General features: G+C 44.1%; 1 protein-coding gene across 1 annotated transcript; it reads left to right on the top strand.

The window, feature by feature from the left end:
• Positions 1 to 5,825: 5,825 nt before the first annotated feature.
• On the top strand, positions 5,826 to 16,862 carry tmem168a (transmembrane protein 168a). The gene is made up of 6 exons (XM_041963959.1): positions 5,826 to 6,023; positions 6,434 to 7,394; positions 7,605 to 7,880; positions 9,744 to 9,886; positions 12,706 to 12,983; positions 15,206 to 16,862. The coding sequence occupies exons 2-6, from the start codon at positions 6,561 to 6,563 to the stop codon at positions 15,754 to 15,756; spliced, it is 2,082 nt and encodes a 693-aa protein (XP_041819893.1). The 5' UTR covers positions 5,826 to 6,023; positions 6,434 to 6,560; the 3' UTR covers positions 15,757 to 16,862.
• Positions 16,863 to 17,416: the final 554 nt, after the last annotated feature.

Below are 17,416 nucleotides of genomic sequence, written 5' to 3'. Positions count from 1 at the left end.
TAGTCAGACAAATGGTACCTCAACCAGCATTCATGCTGTAGCCTAAATTTCAGCAAATAACATTTGAGCCCAGCTCTCAGCCCCCTCTCCTCCTCCATCTCTGTTATCTAGGTTGGAGTCAGTGGGTTTTTGGCTGGCAGACCGGCCAACAGATGCTGATTTGTTAAACCTGAGAGAGCACAGTTAGACTCCTGAACGCTGCCCCATTCTCTGGCATATTTTCCTCTACAAGCCCACTTTGTGCCGGTGTGGGTGTGGAATATGGAGGGAAATCAAGTGACCAAATCTTTGCCTCAGATCCATCTGCCGAGGGGAGGCGAGCGCAACTGGACTGCGTTCACACTCGACAAACCGCTGACTAATCCAGGCCAATTACAACACAAGCACATTACAGCGCGGCGATAGAGATGGAAGTCGAATCCCCCATTTGTGAAACCGTGTGTGTTTAATGAACAATGCCATTATCATCAGCGCCGTTGATCACAGGCCGAGAATCCATTCGGTGGAGGTGCGCAGTCGACTTTACAGGAGCGTACAGCATTTCTCACAATGGCACAAACAGATTCATTATTCAAGTCTTAATTTCCCCCCCGTCGGCACAATTAATGAATCAGACTTTTCTTCGTCACAGCTCAGTGGGACTGAACAGGTCGGGTTATTAAAAAGTCATTGCCGCTTCACTTGGTGATCTCAGGCAAAGGACTAAATTAGATTGGTAATGTGTGATTGCCCTCAACTGGTCATTATATTCGAAGTTCATGTTCATGGGGGAGCAGAATGTCTGTACTTTTCAGGTGTGAGCTGTGTATCAAGATGAGAAATGTCCATAGAGAGCTACTTCTGTTCTTTTAAAAAACAACTTTCCCCCTTTCCCACTTTTTTTTTTTTTTTACACGAAATCCTGCTTCACCCAAACAATTTCCTCATATGCTGCAACCGTGACATGAAGAACGTCTTCTCCGGGCCTCTCATCTTCAGCGCTGGCATCGTGTCTGCACCGCTGACAGGGGATAAAGCAGCGTAATAGCTGTTTGAATTGATCCCCGCAAAATGGCACAACGTCTTGGCAGATGAGGCATTGTACTTGTCCCGCGAAGATGGTTTGCTTTTTGAGCAGGAAGTGACTGTGAGTGGTGGATTTCACTTCCTTTCAACATTAATCAGCGGAAGGGGGGGATTTATTTTTACATCCTCTCTGTGCGATACTGAGAGCTTCCTGTCCTTATATCCCATGAAATAAAAAAAAAGGCACAGGCCCTTATGAATAATGCTGTCGGCGAAGGAAAATTAGTATAATATTCTCAGATAGTGACTTTTTGTCTCCTCGTTCCTCTCCTCTCCTTGTCTCCCTCGTAATGTCCTTGCCATCTGATGAAACTTTATCTTTGAATCTGTTTAAAAGGAAAGGGCATTTCTCCTGAAGGAGAACAAAAAGTCAACAAGTCTTGCAGCCTTATCTGCTCATATCCCTCTGTTCTTTCTGTCTGTCCCTAATCAACCTCTCCCCTTCCTTTCTGCCTAACTCAAGTCACAGGCCTTTTTTTTTTCCCCGAAATTCATTTCAGCCTTGATGGATATACTAAGCACCGACGGCTTTTGATTTAGGCTTCTGATGCTGTCTGCCTCTCCTAACATCCACTTTGGGTGCAGCGCTCCATCACATTGATTTCTCTGAAGATGAGACTCTGATTGAAAAGACCTCTCCCGGCGGCCGAGGGCCCCCGCGTGTGTCTTGCGCTGTTACAGCATATGAAAGATGACGAGCCCGACCGCCTGGCTGGATAACGACGCGAGGCCAACAGCCGGCGCACCTTATACTGTACGACCTACATTTAAATATGACTCTTTCATGTAAAATGAGTTCTGTCTCTGTTCCTCTGAACCAAACTCTGCGCTGTCAGGACAAAGGATGCAGAAAAGTAATGTGCAATTAAATGACTATATCTGAGACATTTGCTCAGTGATGCTTACAAAGTCTCCTAGATAAAACCCCAAGTGACCCAAAGAGTGGATATACATTTTTTTTTTAAGCCTCTCTTGTAAGGCTTTTTAAATCACACCTCATGTTTTCACACAGGACTCTTTGTACATGGATGATAGACTGTATCCGCATGTTTTCCTCTAATGTTCTGCTGTGTTACAGGTAGCAAGTCACATAAACATAGGAAACCTGACAAATCTTGATCATTTTAAAGCTTCCTGATTGATCAGCAACTGAAAAGAGAATGGATAATGAAAATCCAGAGTGACATCGGCCCATAATTCATAGTAAAACAAAACAATTAGCCACCGTTTGAGAGCAACTTGATTACATCAAGTTCATTTTACTCACCAGGCTTAAAGACATGCATCAATATGTCAGAATTAAGTAACACCTTTCTTATCATATTGTATAACACTACAGTAATGCTAGCAAGGCAGTGGTTGAACGCTAATGTCAGCTGTTGTCAAACGGTACTTGTTTTACCTTGAAATATGGTCCCATATTCGCCATCCATGCTCTTTTCGGTTGCTGATCAATCAGGAAAATGGTAACGAGTTGTCAGAATCCCAACACCAATGCGGTGTCCAACCTGAAACACAGCAGCATGACATTATTCTTTTGATAACAGCATCTGAGCTTCCCACCATGAGCGTAACATCAGAGGAGAATGGCCGCCTTCTGAATGTGGTCCATGATTCTGCAGCACACGATTTACCCCCAATGCCAACGTTCACTGCCAAGGCAGGAAGCAGTGTGCTGTCTATATAATGAAGCAGAAGTGAAGGGTGTCGAGGTCGGGATGCTGGATGTGTGTAGTGCGTTTGACCTTCACAGCAGAGCCCAGAATACACATCCGATCTCACACCAAATGTTGTTTTTTAATCACAATCTTTCCAAAAGTCGTCACCTTCCCCATGCAGTAAAGTTTCTGGATACTGGCTTGGCATTAACACCAATGCAAATCAATATTCGGAGCTCAGGCTAGCCTCAGTGTGTGCACGCATGTTATGGTGCACGTGCATGAATTTCCCAGTCTTGTGCAGTCATGTTGTGTGGATGTGTGTCTGACATTAGAATGAAGGTAGCCTCTGCATAATTCAGATGAACCTGTCTCCTTTAGTCTCCAATATCCCTCTGTTCTCCCTCCTCTCTCTCTCACTGCTAACCCTCCCCACTTTGAATGTAACTCTCACTTTGTTTCTCTGTGTGCATTCTGTCTTTTTGTTTTCCCGAAGGTCTTTCAGCGCCCTCGCCTTCATGAGATCATAATATATCTGCAGCACCATTCGGGAGTTCTGATCAGGTGACATGCCCTTCTTCTTAATGATGGCTCATTATACCAGGCCTGTGCACGCACCACAGTTTTGGGAAATTATTTGATCACTGGATTCTTTAATTATGCATAAATGCAACGATGAGGCACTAATTAAATAAATGTGGTGACTTCTTCAGTGTATTACTTATCTTGTTCTTTCTGCAGAAATAAATGGATGTTAGAAGGCATTAACAGCAGCTCTAATGGCCTCTTGGTCATCATCAACAGAAAGCTTCATTTATAAGTAGCTGCCTTATCCTCATGAGGAAAGCTTCTCCTTGTGGGATGTTATCCTCTGCTCTTTATCTCAGTGGACAAGCATATATACACACACACTCTAGACCTTTTCTTTTGTGAATAAAGTTGCAACTGCTGGCGCATGTTCACAGTTCAGTAGATTTTTTTGTAGTCTTGGGACCAAAGGGACTACATTTCCAGGTTACCAACAGGCGCAGTACTGTAATACTGCATCCTTTATAAAAGGGCTTGGATTAGGATCAATCTATCAGCCCCACTCTTATTCTCTTTAAAAGCATCAGAGGCATACAAAGTTCTATAGCTGCACAAAAAAAGCCTTTCTGAAGAGGAAAACGATGTTGTTGTGCAGGATGCTGCACTCTTTAAAAGCACAATTGTTCTGCGTGGCACCATTTTTAACCATTTTCTCCTCATGGTAATGTGAACTGACAGTAGCTGGTGTCACTGAGTTGGCTGAAACATCAATATCAAAGCCATGCAGAAATCTGTCATACATAAATAGGGTTTCTTAACTGCACTGTGCCATCTGATTTGTATTACAGTATTATTTTGATTCCAGTATTTGCCTCCCCTGCCCATTTCTGTGTGTCAAAATTCATTTCTCTGGTCAATTAAAATTTAAAGATGCTTGCTTAGAACAAATGTATCATTGTACATGTCAGTGTTTACGTCGTGCTCTCGGTCATAAACATTGTATGAAAAGAGGGCTGTATGTGTAAGCAGTCGAGGGGGCGAAGCACTGTGTGTTCCCAGTTGTGCCTTATGTCACCATCTGATCAAAGCAGCACGCTCTCTCTGTCTCCCTCACATACACACACACATACATACACACACACACTCAGAAAAAAACAAGCATAAAAAAATGCACACACATGCATGCACTGGGTTGCTTTAGTATACCCTCAGGGGACTGAGTAATCCTGCTTCTTGATGTTCCCCTGATCGTTACATTTATCACATTGCATCAGTAGAAAATCCTAAATAAACCTTTTAACGGGCTTCTCCTCAGTAATGCAGTAAATAGGCTTCTTATCCTAGAGGCCAATGGGTTTATCTTGGTCTACAAAGCTCATGATACAGACTTTTGTGTAGCAAGTTGCAGAATTGGAGCAAGTAAAAGGTTTTTCAGCAGCATAAATAGTCCGAAATTTACAACAGTCACAAGCAGGAATTTTGCTCTTGTGGACTTTTTAGAGCCAGTTTCATCCAGATGTTAGGATTATTTCACTGTGATGGGTTTCAAAGCTTCATCCACAAAAATTAATTTCAGACAGTATGATTTTACAACAGAAGTCATGCAAAAAAAGACAACGTCCAGCTCCTCATGTAATCATGCAGTCATGCGTGACGTGTGTTGATTCATGAATATTGTATTGCCTTCAGAAATCCATGGGGTTTCATAATCAAAAACAATCATAATCATATTTTTTTTTAAATCTCAATTTGAAGAACCTTTGCATATATATACTTTGCAATCTGTCCAAAACTTGAGGCTCTCTGGCATAAACATTAATTATTTTTACTGTAGCAGTAGAAAGAGCACAGGTGTAATTAATAACACTGATTATTGCTGCATTTCACTGGCTACTGTGCCTCCTGGCTCACTGAGAGTCAGTATAGCAAAAAATTAGGAACTCCAATCAAAATCCTTCCTCACAATTACAGCACCTTTCTTTGATTATATATATATATATATATATATACTCTCTGATATGGTTTTATAATACACTCGGTATTTAATTTGGGGGTTTTAGTCTCATAAACTATCAAGATACAGGCTTTCTTTAAGTTCTGTCATCTCAGTGTGAACTTTCACCGGCTGTTGAAAGCCCACCTAACACCTAAAAGAGAATAGCTTTGTTCAGGAAGTTTCAGGCAGCTTATTAGGAGATGGCAAATGCAAACTGACAAGGTGAAAGGAACTTAAGTTTTTTGTTTGTTTGTTTAAAGACATAATAATGCTAAGACTGGTCAATGTTATATCAATGCTGCGCATTTTATTTTTCATATTATAACGTTTACACAAGTTTAAGAAATGGAAATTAACGGTGAAAATGAATTAAAGTAGCTTATCCCATACGCAGATATGTCTGCATTCATGTATTCATTTAATTGTAAATATTTTGTATTTGTATTTACATTTTTCTTTCACGTTTAGATGTTTTGGTCACGTGACGTTTTCGAGGACGACTGTGCAGTTTTATGACGATTGTCCCTGAAAAGCGAAACGCATTGTTTTGACACTCGCTAGACGCCGTACTTTGGAATCCGGAAGCAGAGCTGCTGTCACCCAAACAAACAACATGCAAGCAACATTTTGACGATAAAGGCATTACCTACCATTAATTTTCAAATCGCTCGCTCTGGCGTTTGTGGGAGGGGGAGCTCCTGCTTGTTGCGTTGACGGCCGAAGAGACAGCGGCGCGAAGCAGCGAGTTAGCTAACCGTCAACTCAGCTGCGGCTATGTAAGTTAGCAAACTTCCCGGCGGTGGTGCCACATCGTCACTAACTGACAGCAGGGCCGCAGTCAGTGTTATAATCTGTTGATATGTTGCCAAGCTTTTGACACGTTTATCTCGACTGTTTAGCTGCTTACCACTGAGTGTCAACCACATTATGATAATTAGATCTGGTAAATCATACTGTACCTTATTCTTAGCCATTATATCCTCCTGTCAATCGATTTTATAAGGTAAGAAACGTGTAAGTGGCAATAAAACTTTTTATAGACTAAGGAAGCTCACGTACGCATTAACTAATGAGTGTTTGGCGTTACTAAGTCCTCTGAACATGAGTAACTAAAAGATGCCTAACAAACGGATAATACACTGATATTTACTCATTTGAGTAACACTGCTGTTTGAATTGCTCACAGGGGTTGATTTTGGAGGATGACATCAAGAGGCCTCTGTTTGCAACCCTTCTGTGCAAGTCGAGAGAAGGCGACCGGTGGAAACTGACTGACTTCCACTGCGTTTGTACGAGTCGTTTTCAAGCCAGCCATGGCTCGGGAGGAAGAGGAAGAGGGGCTGACGGCGGATGGAGCCAAGGAGGTGGACATGTTTACATCAGTGCGCTGCCTGGGTTACCTGTCCAGCATCAACCTCCTCGTGGCGGTATGCGTTGGCATGTACGTACGCTGGGAGGTGACGAGCGAGCCAATGATTCTAGTCATCTTCATCCTCGGCCTCTTTGTCCTGGGGATAGCCAGCATCCTCCATTACTACTTTGCCATGGAGAAAGCCAGCCTCAGCCTGTTCCATTTGTGGTTTGGCTTCTTGCTCGGCCTTCTGTGCTTCCTCAACAGCCCCGCCTTGGATTCTAATGTCAAGGAACTGGTTGCCAACTATCTCCTCTTAGCCAGCGTAGTCATGAAAACAGTATGGGCTGTAACTGAGCGAATATGCAGCTCCATCCGTTACAAACCAACCTTGCTAACATCAGCTGAGCTGCTAGAGCTCCTGGGATTTGGCATTGCCAGCACTACCATGCTTCTCCACAAGTCAGTGGCCATAATAGGCTTGGTAGTGGCCCTGGGGGCTCTCATTGTGGACCTGAGGATGAAATCCCTTCTGGCTTTGCCCAACCTGGCCAGTTTTGCCTTGGTTACCTCTCTTGTGTTTTTCCAGGCCTTGGACATTACAGCCAACCCTTATGCCTTAGGCTGCTACCTGGGCAGGCAGCTGTGTGAGCCAGTGCTGGATGTGTACTTCAGTGGGCTGGGGTCCAGCGAGCGCTGGACACCAGTACTCTCCATGGGGAAGGTGTGGAGGAGGCTGTCCCTGCTGCCTCTGAGTCTGACTGAGCTGGCCTTCTTTGTCCTGGCTGCCCTAAAGGTACACTCAGCATTTTGCAAAAATTGTGTTGTCAGAAAATTGACATTTCCATTATGTGAGTCTTTCGGGCTTCTGTGTGACTTTAAGAATTTTTTCGCATTCACGACCCTTATGAAGCAGGTGTTCTTGAATAATGACACAGCATTTTGCATAGTTTAGACATGTAACTTAAGGCTGTTTTTAATGACACTTTTCTCTTGCCTTGCATAGCTTGGTCGCTTGGAGCTGTGGTATCTGGTGATCCCAGGCTTCTGCCTGTTTGGCCTTTTCTGGTCCATCTGCCACATCATTCTGCTGATCACAATATGGGGCTTCCACACCAAGTTGAGTGAGTGTCAGAACGCTTGGCGGGCCCAGCGATCCAGTAGCCGGAGTCTCGACCAAGTCATGGCCTCCAGGGGCATCCGACACTTCTGCCTCATTTCAGAGCGTCTGGTGTTCTTTAGTATGCTGTCAACGGTCATACTGGGAGCTGTGTCCTGGCAGGTAGGACACACAAGACAGATTACTGCTACTGAAGTCATATCAGAAATATTGCCATCATCAGAAATTATTATAGCCAGGTTTGTAAAGCATCTAAAGATAAAAGGTATACTTCTTCCTCTTGCAGCTCCAACACTTTCATGACAATGCCTCTATAAACATCACACACACCCATGTTACAAACTCTGGAGAGAGATGCTGGTGGCGGTGTGTCGTTCGTAGTTGCTCCCCAAGCTGAGGCGCTTCTGCTCTGATGCGGAACCAATTTAATTAGCACTTTAATATCCCTATCTACTTGCATAAAGAGCAGCAATAACTTATTTAGCCTTATTAGACGTTTACCCTGTAAGAGTCTCATGGGCCTGAGTCCTAATTTGAGATCTGCACATTGTTGATGCCAGTTGCAAATTTGCCTGAGAAAGTGGGAGCTGTCTGCACTCGCATATGAGGAAGTTAGCGTTAAGCTCTTCTTGTGTGTGTGTGTGTTTGTGTGTGTGTGTGTGTGTGTGTGTTTTACAGCTTTTTATTTGCCTGTGCTGTTGAAATACAGTAATATATGGTCAGCCACTTAAATCCACGCGCCTCTTGCGCACGCACACACACACACAATAACAGGAGCGTTGGTACAATCTAATGCAGTCTCAGCAATAAATGCAGCCTTTGTAAAATGAGGAATATTCAGAGAGGTGTTGATCCAACTCTATGTAAATGTTTAAGGGTGTTACATTGGATTCAGAAGAAAAAAAATAGTAAATATAAAAATAAAGGCAAATAAATTTGCCTGTTCAAAGACATTATTATCCATATTCTATGTATTATATCTTCCTTTCAAACGTGGAAGTGTGATTGACTGAAAAGCAGACTCACGCTTTTGTGCAACTGTATTGAAATGACTTCCCTAATCAGAAGTCGGCTTGTGAGTGCAGTGCTGTTAAGCGCCGAGCTGCTCATGAGCATCCCCCCAACTCTCAGACTTTGGGGTTGACTGCAGCAAATCGGTTATCACTCTGGGAGAACCACTTCTGGATTGCATTATAATTATAAAGTCTTCCTTTACACTGTGTTGTGCTTCCTTATTATATTATTTTATTATATTTATTTATTATTATACCACATTTAGGCCCTGGAGAATGTATTATTGTACATTTCAGGGGTATACGACTTCATGAAAGTTCAGTGAATGAGTGTAACACATTTTTCAACTTGGGCATACGCAAAGGCAGTTCAATATATTCTGCAAGCTCAAGCGTGGCTCCACTTAACCATGCAGGTATTGATTTGCATCCTCAGATACATTGCCGTGCTATGAAATCAAGGTGGCTTTTTGAGGACGCTAAATAGCATTGCATTATACCATCACAATGACTCAAGAAATTGATTGCACTTAAAGCAGTGCTCTGTAGCACAAGACCTGCTTTATGTCACTACATGGAGTTATGTATCAGTGTGTGAATATTGAGGGTATATGCAATTATGTGTGTGGTTAGTGGACTTTTAAGCATTAAAATCTAGAAAAAAGAAGCTTCAAGTAGGTGATGAATTAATACTTGTTTTTATCTTTGTTGTACACAACATCCCAACTTTTTTGTGATGGGGTTGTCCAGACTCGAGGCTACACAGAAAGTACAGCAATTATTCTTGCAGTGGATCCTTGTAATGTATGTTTAGTCTGCTGTCATACACTGATTTGTGTCTCCATTTAGTTTGGTCCTGTCATGTTTTGTCCTGCAATAATAACACCGTGTCAGTCACAAACTGTATCACTGTCTTGCAAAGTGTCACCATCAATTAAGTGCGTCTGATTGCTTCAGTCCAGGCTCTAAGTGGTGAGTAAAAGTGACTCTGATTCTTTTGCTTTTTTTGCAGCCCTCCAACGGTCTCTTTCTCAGCGCTCTGCTGGTGGTGCTGCCTTTGGAGTCTCTCACCCACGGCTTGTTCCACGAGCTGGGCAGCTGCCTGGGGGGGACCTGTGTTGGCTACGCCCTGGTCATACCTACTGCTTACTGCAGGTACTGGAGAGGAGACGCATGCATGCAGACTTCCACAGACAAACTTGCGTGGGCTTTAGCTAGAATTTGCAGAAGCAGCAAGTTGACAGCGTAGGTTTTAGGTGAATGCTGTGGCAGCAGGAATGCAGCAAAAGAGTGACGAGTGTGTTGGATGTATAATACAGTGAGAAGAGTATGACGTGCGAGTGTGACGGTGATTTGACATAAGCTGGGGTTTTTTTTGGTTGTTTTTTTTGAGTGCGTGCCAAAATTTCTCAAACTTAAGGCAACATCTTTGAATTGCTTGTTTTGTCTGAACCCAGAGATATTAAATTTATAATGGCACAAAACAGCAAGAAGCAGAGAGGAAAAAATCTGACATTTTTTACCTGATGAATGACTTGAACAATCAGTTTAATTTTCTTTTACTTAGGGCTGCAACTGCTGTTTAGTTTTTCTTGTAATCGCTTCATCATTAAATATATGAAATAATGGCCGTCACAATTTCATAAAGGTGTTGTCCTCAACCCAAAAATACATTTAATATTACGTAAGACAAAGAAAAGATAAATCATCACAAATAACAAGGTGCAACCAGAGGACATTTGGTGTTTTTGTTGAAAAAAATGACTTCAGCAACGAATCGATTGCAGATTAGTTTTCCGTCAGTCTACTAAGCACTTAATCTATTCATTGTTTCAACACTGCTCTTAATTAACTTCATTGTTTCAGTAGATTTTTTTTACATTTCATATTTATTTTAGGTCTCTGCCATGAATAGGTAAATGCACTCTTACTATAGTTGCAGCAGTTAAGCGTGACTTTGTTTGACAGTCTGCATACGCAACCAATCATAACCTACGCTGAGGCAAAACACACACAGGACTGACTTTGCCCCACGTCGAAGCCTTTCTTGGCTTCACAGGCGCTGGTAAATATGATCACTCATTCCAACTCCCTCCTCAGTTAACACAAAAACCAACTGGATAAATAGGCCAATAACTATGCATAAACATGCCGCTAATGTTTGGGCCCTTAAGGGATCATTCCTGTGCTCCCTCCGCAGCATACTAAGTTGCTCAGATGGAGCAGTTAGCCATTAGCTGCAGCTGCCTCTCGCAGTGCCCCTCTCAGTCGGCCAAGTGTTTTATTTTATAGTGAAATAGCCCAGTTAGTTTTGATGATGCCGACACGTCTTCTCAAAAACAGCTGAAGCTAGCCATCGGTTATAAGTTAGCGTTTTCATCTTCCTGAGCCCCTCAGAGGCGTTGAAATCCAGCCTCTGGAGAGCTTTGGCTGGTATACATATTTCTGACTACTCGCTGTATATTGAGTTTTAGTTTTCTAGCATTCAGATGGGATGCCAGGTACTGATGTTTAACTCTCCAGGTGATTTTGGATGCAGGCCCATGTCCTGTTGGAGCGCTCTGTATGCAAGGCTGCGTGTGCAGGGTCCATAGGGAGGACCGAGAGCATGATGAGAATGCAGCAGTGTATAATCGGCTGTTTGATGGCTGCAGATCATGTTTTCACAATGACAAGAGCCCCACAGGGAGATTAGAGAGATAGGGGTGAGAGGGGGAGGCGCGCAGGGTAAAACGGGGAGGGCGAGACGATGGTAAGAAAACACAAGGAGAGGACTGAGGTTGTGAGGGAGGGGCGGCGGTGAAAGCAGGGAAAAAAAGGGACGGCAAAGGAAGGAGAGGGATTGTGAAAGAGGGGAGGGACGGGTGGAGTTCTGAGAGAGCTGTGGAGAAAAGGACAGGATTTTTTTTTCAGGATGAAAGAGAGAGTCTAACGGGGGAAGATGTGCTCTGAATCTCAAACTAAAAGACTTGACTACTGTGGGCGCCGCCAGATCTGAAAAGATCAGACGGGTTCAGGTGAACGGCGAGCTCGTGAAGCCACGCAAAGGTCACAGCATGCCACTTTTTAACCGAGTGTAGTTTGTGTATGTTTTATATATTTGTAAATGTGGTCGCAGGCTGAAAACGCTGTTGTCTTTCCTTCAAAATATGAAGAAAATTGTTTGCTAAATTCTCAAAAAGCACACAGAAGAATGTGAAACGGAAGCTGAGCCAGCATAACACAAGGAGTGTCCACATGACATAAAGATAAACTTTCTCCTGATCTTGTCAAGTTGAGGTTGAAGGTGATAATATGGGCACAGGGTGTAATATAACGGCAGAGTGATACAGATGTCTATAAGAGTGAAGTATGACTTTGCCGTTCGCTTGGCCATGAATTACATCAAGTCCAGAGATGGATAGAAAATATATGACTACGCTGAATAGCTGCTAGCCTTGACCGTGTGTGTGTGTGTGTGTGGCCCCTTTGTGCTATCATCCACTTGTTATCATCAGGCAGGGCTTTGTGCCACATGCATCCACACGCTTTTCTAAAATCACTTTGCCCTCAGCTATCTTTAACCTCGATTCTTACTCTCATTTCTTGTCACCCCGCTCGATTCTCCTCTCTATACCCCCTCTTTTCTTGCCATTTTTTTTTTATCTTTCCTTTCATTCTTGACTCCCTTTACATCCCCAAGGCTAATGTCATTTCCTTCAGCAGTGATCCACCTCTCCTGCTCCTTCCATATCCTTTTCCCCCATCTCCTCTCATCCTCTGCTCCGTCTGCTCTCTCCCCGGTGCTGCAGACAGCTACTCCACCCTGGTATGTGTCAAACTATCAACTTCTCACTCACTCATCTCTCGTTTGCTTGCGCCCCGTCTCCCTCGCCTCCACCCCTGCTCCTAACAAGCCACCGAACTCGAGTCTCCCTCGGAGCAGACAAAAAGGAAGTCATCCTCACGCCCTCTCATCTCTCTCTTCTGTCCAGCGCTGACGGCCAGCCCACTCTCCTGCCACCTGAGCAGGTGCAGCAGCTGAACCTGCGCTCTACAGCCATGCTGAACAACATGCAGCGCCTCTTCTCCCACCACATGATCCAGACGTTCGGCTGCGACTACTCCACCAGCGGCGTCACGCTGGAGGCCCTGCATACGAAGCTGCGCAACTTTCTGGAGCTGCGTACAGAAGACGGGCCCCGTCATGACACCTATCTGATTTTCTACAGTGGGCACACACACAAAGGCACCGGCGCCTGGTCTCTGGCCGGTGAGAACCCCACATATTTCTCTTTATCATTCTTGGAAAATTCTCAGCCCTCCCAGTTAAATGGCCTCTCATTCATTTAATTTCTGTGAATGTATCTGGGATGCAATCTTGAAAAAAGCATGAAAATGACCAGTGTGTCCCTGATAGTTTTCATTTGACTGCAACACCACCACATGCTTACCATTCTCGGCACAGCAAAAGACAGGCAGTTTTATTCCTATAGAATGTTTTATTACAGTTACCCTCAAGTGCAGTAACATGAGATTGTGATAAATAAAATACAACACTGACAACTAGCCACCATCCAAAGGACACTGACAAACCATTCAACATCTAAAGTACATTTCTACCATCAGTAGACTTATTATTACAGTGATTGCGAACCAGGGGTTTGTTCCCCAGGCACTACTTCTGCAGTTGCCATGGCATTCGTGGAAAGACAGGAACTCATATATGAACTGGAGGCAGTAACAAAAATAATTGCAAGCTCGGCCACTCTCAGCTTCCGCAGCGCTGACGGTTCACTGAAGGGGGAAAAAATCCATTTGCTGTCTGTTAAAGAACAGCCGGTTTGAAACCAAGTTGGATGTTTGGAACATGATGGGTGGTGCTGATGGAGGAGTGCTTGAGTTCATCTGACAGGGCTGTGGAGGTACATAAAAGATGAAAAGGCTTGGGCACCATTCCATTATTATACGATAACAGTGGTATTAGGTGCCAAAATGCTGCTTTATTAATAAGCGTTAGGATTTATTATTGAACAATACACGTTCCAGGTGTCTTTCTTGACTCAAGATAGCGAGTGAACTAACTTTCATGTCGAACAAGAATGATTTATTTAGGCATTTTTAAAGATCTTTGCTGTTGCATTCGCAGCAGGTTTATCTGTGAAAGCTTTCCTGTGGGATGCTGACTGTCAGCATGTTGGCACAAGTGAAAGCAGCCACCAAAAATCACAACGCACAGCAAGTTGGACATCAGTTTTATCTGTTCAGAGTTGGCTAGTAGCTGTCACAGTTGAATACAACAAAACCTGAACACAGAAGTATTCATTGCAGAGCTGTTGTGTCGCATGGCGTTCGGCAGATACTGCATTCTCCCTGCAAACTGGATTTGCATTACGCTCTGACTTCCATTCTTTTCATTTCCGCTCGTCTCGGTCAATCGGAGTCCGATTTGCACAGATCAGACGAACGAGCCGAAAGAGTTGAGATGGACGCTGCGCAGAGGTCTGAGGAGAAGATCCTGTGAAAGTTGCACGAGCCTTCCCTCAACAGAAATGAGAATCGCAGCAGGTTAACACCGTGTCATTACTTGACACATTATCTCTGCGTGCTGCTGCAAACAAGGAGAAAAAAAAAATCCAAATGAAAAGATAATCACTTCCCTGTGTCACCATCCTGAAGGGATGGTTTCAGTCGCCGTTTAGTGGATAATTGTACACATTTTGGAAAAAAAACTGTGCTTGTTTTGGTAGAAATCCAAACTGGGCACAGTTGCTGATTTCAAGTCATATTTTCACTCTGATTCCTCCAGTTATGAAGATTTTTTGTGGCAGCGTTGTCCAGTCCTAAATTATATTGTCATTACTCTGTTGATCACTGTGGATACATGCAAATTGCTTTAGTAATGCAACAGCAGTTTCCCTAAATCGGCTTGTTGTAGATTTTCAGGCGTGTGGAAGGAGCCCAATTTCGTATCCAAATATAAATCACTCGCTCTGTGGCCAGCAGTAGGAGTCATTTTTCTCCTCAGCACTTATTTACTTTGCACTTTCCGACAATAAATGGTTATTTTGAAGTAATGGAAACGATTCGGTACATCTGTCGGCGAGATGCCACAGCCCTGATCTTTGTTTGTTGGATCCGCCATCTGGAAAACGGCATCTTTGTGCAATTTATGTGGTTGTGACAGACAGCCAGACAGTCCTGCAAGTGCCAGTTGACAGGTTTGATCCCTGAAAAGCCGCTGTGTCCATCAGCAGCCACGCGTCTTGTTGAAATGTCCTTGAGCATGACACTGAACCTGTAGCAGCTCGCCGCCACTCTGTATATCTCTGTAAGTGAGTTGGTGAAGAGTTTTAGCGCTAAACATAGCATAGAAAAAACAGGAATACAAATTTATCATTCTCCTTCCTTTTCTCCACGCTCACTTTCCTCCAACTCTTCCTCCTTGCTCACTTCTCTTTTCCTGTCCTTCTCTTCTCCATCCCACTGCTGCAGGAGGTGAGAGCCTCCACCTGGCCCAGTTGCTGGAGCTGTGGAAGGAGAAGAACGCCGGCCACTGCTCCCGTCTCATCCTCGTCCTGGACACTGAAAACTCCCTCCCCTGGGTGAAGGAGGTGCGCAGGATGGAGAGCGTCTATGTAGCCGTGCAGGGGGCCGAGCTGTCCACCGCCAGCGTGGACCCAGAGGCCGGAGACACCCCCTTCCTCGGGGACTTCACCTCCGAGTGGGTGGAGTTCAACTGCAACCCAGACAGCGACACCCAGTGGTCAGACAAGGGAAGGACCGTGATGGCCGTCTACGGCGTGTCCAAACGCTGGAGCGACTACACGCTCCACCTGCCCACTGGAAGTGACGTGGCCAAGCACTGGAAGACCCACTTTCCCAAGGCTACATATCCCATGGTTCACCTCTCCAACTGGTGCTGCGGCCTCAACCTTTTCTGGTTGTGTAGCATGTGTCTGCGCTGCTTCCGGAGGTGTAAACTGGCTTGGTTCCCCCCAGCTGTACTGGACACTGGGCAGGGCATTAAACTGGTACACTCTTAAAAAATGAGGGAAGTCGATTTTGACTCTGGTAGTTTGTGTTTTAACAGCTGGGTATGAAGTATCTATAGATCTGTAATACAATATTACCCAGAATGAGGGAGTGAAAGGCCAAATAAAATAAACTCTTGCATGCTTTTTATGGTTATCTCGAAAAAATGAGATATCACAATTAAAGCAGATAAAACCAAGTATATAACTATGTTTACTTAAAGAAGTGTGAGGGGAAGAAAGACCAAATTGTGTACTTCTCTATGTTTTTATATTCCGGGACTGTGCGTTCTTATGTTTTTTAATTCTATTTTTTCATTACAGCATAATTATTTCTTTTGAAAGGCCTTTTTTTTTTAAACAACATACATTTTTACAGCATCGTGCCTTAAAGTGCCTTGAAAATGGATTTGGGGGTCAGCTTTGATATGGATGGAAATGCATGCATGCACATATACCCTTCCCTTGCCTCTTATTTATATCCAGAGGATTAAGCTCACACTCGCAACATGAACTGTGTTAGCGGGGAGCGTCTCCCTCAAGCCTTTCAACCGCACAGACAGAAATTACGTTGCCGTGGGGATGAACTGGGTGACCCTCAGTGACAGGACGGTCCAACCGAGATGTCACCCTTGCTGTAGCATCTTTTCCTCATCACTTTCGAGCAGCTCAAATACTCATTTCTTCCTGGGTTTGACAAAGAAAGATGTGTCGGCTGTGAGACACGTTTTGTGCCTCATTCTGTTTATCTACATTTACATTAATTCAAGAAGAAGTAGTAATTTTGCGCCGCACAAACACAGTAAATTCGAGCTCAGTCGCTGTTGTCCTCAGCATGCTGTGAAACAGTGACTTCAAATGCAAATCGACAAATCAAGAAGATGCGTTTTATTGGTGCGCTGACCTGAGGAGGTTATCTTCGCCATCCTTTGTTTCCTACGTTATGTGCTGTGTTGGATCTCGTTCCCACACGTCCCTGGACTCTGGAGTGCTGCCTTAAAAGTTTTTGTTTCACTGTGATGTTTCCAGTAGGTCAAGTGGTGTTTTCCACACGTAATTCCCCATGTGCCTCATTTGAGTCATGCTTGAAAATGTCAAAATTAAACCCAATAAACTGACTGCTGTCTGTTGTAGTTTTTTGTGTAATGTAGGGAGAAAATGCGAATACATCTGAGTGGCCAGGCTCGTTCATCATGGCTGGCTTCACAGGCGCTGAACAAATACGGACTCTGGTCTGTGGAAACGCCAGCATCGCCTGGCAAATATTAGGATTGCGAGGCGAAGAAAAAAAACGAGAGAGGGCGTGAAGGGAAAATGAAACAATACATGACACAGTATCTCTGAGGGATTTGCTCAGTGAGCTTTCACCTCCGCTAGTCGCAGTGCCTGGCTGGACATGTGTCCAAGGCGCTGCTGGGTATTTCGCTGGCCTCCGAAATCTGGGCAGAGGCCCGGCTCGTGCCTGAAGGGCGCTGTTAGGCACAGAGCAAGGTTTGGGGAGACCTTGGAAAGATGAAAGCTGACATTAGAAACAACTTTTCACATCAGCTTTCATCCATAACGCACAACCGGCGCAGGGGAGGAAAAATGGCCTGAACCAGAGCAACCTTTCACCGCTCTTAACTCGCTCAGCTTAGGTGCTGTAAATATCAAACCATTAGGCAAGCATGAG

The sequence above is a fragment of the Chelmon rostratus genome, chromosome 22 (genome assembly GCF_017976325.1).
Source record: "Chelmon rostratus isolate fCheRos1 chromosome 22, fCheRos1.pri, whole genome shotgun sequence".
In the NCBI taxonomy this organism is placed as follows: Eukaryota; Metazoa; Chordata; class Actinopteri; order Chaetodontiformes; family Chaetodontidae; genus Chelmon; species Chelmon rostratus.
The sequence above is the reverse complement of the archived record's forward strand: the minus strand, read 5'-3'. Positions and strand labels throughout refer to the sequence as shown.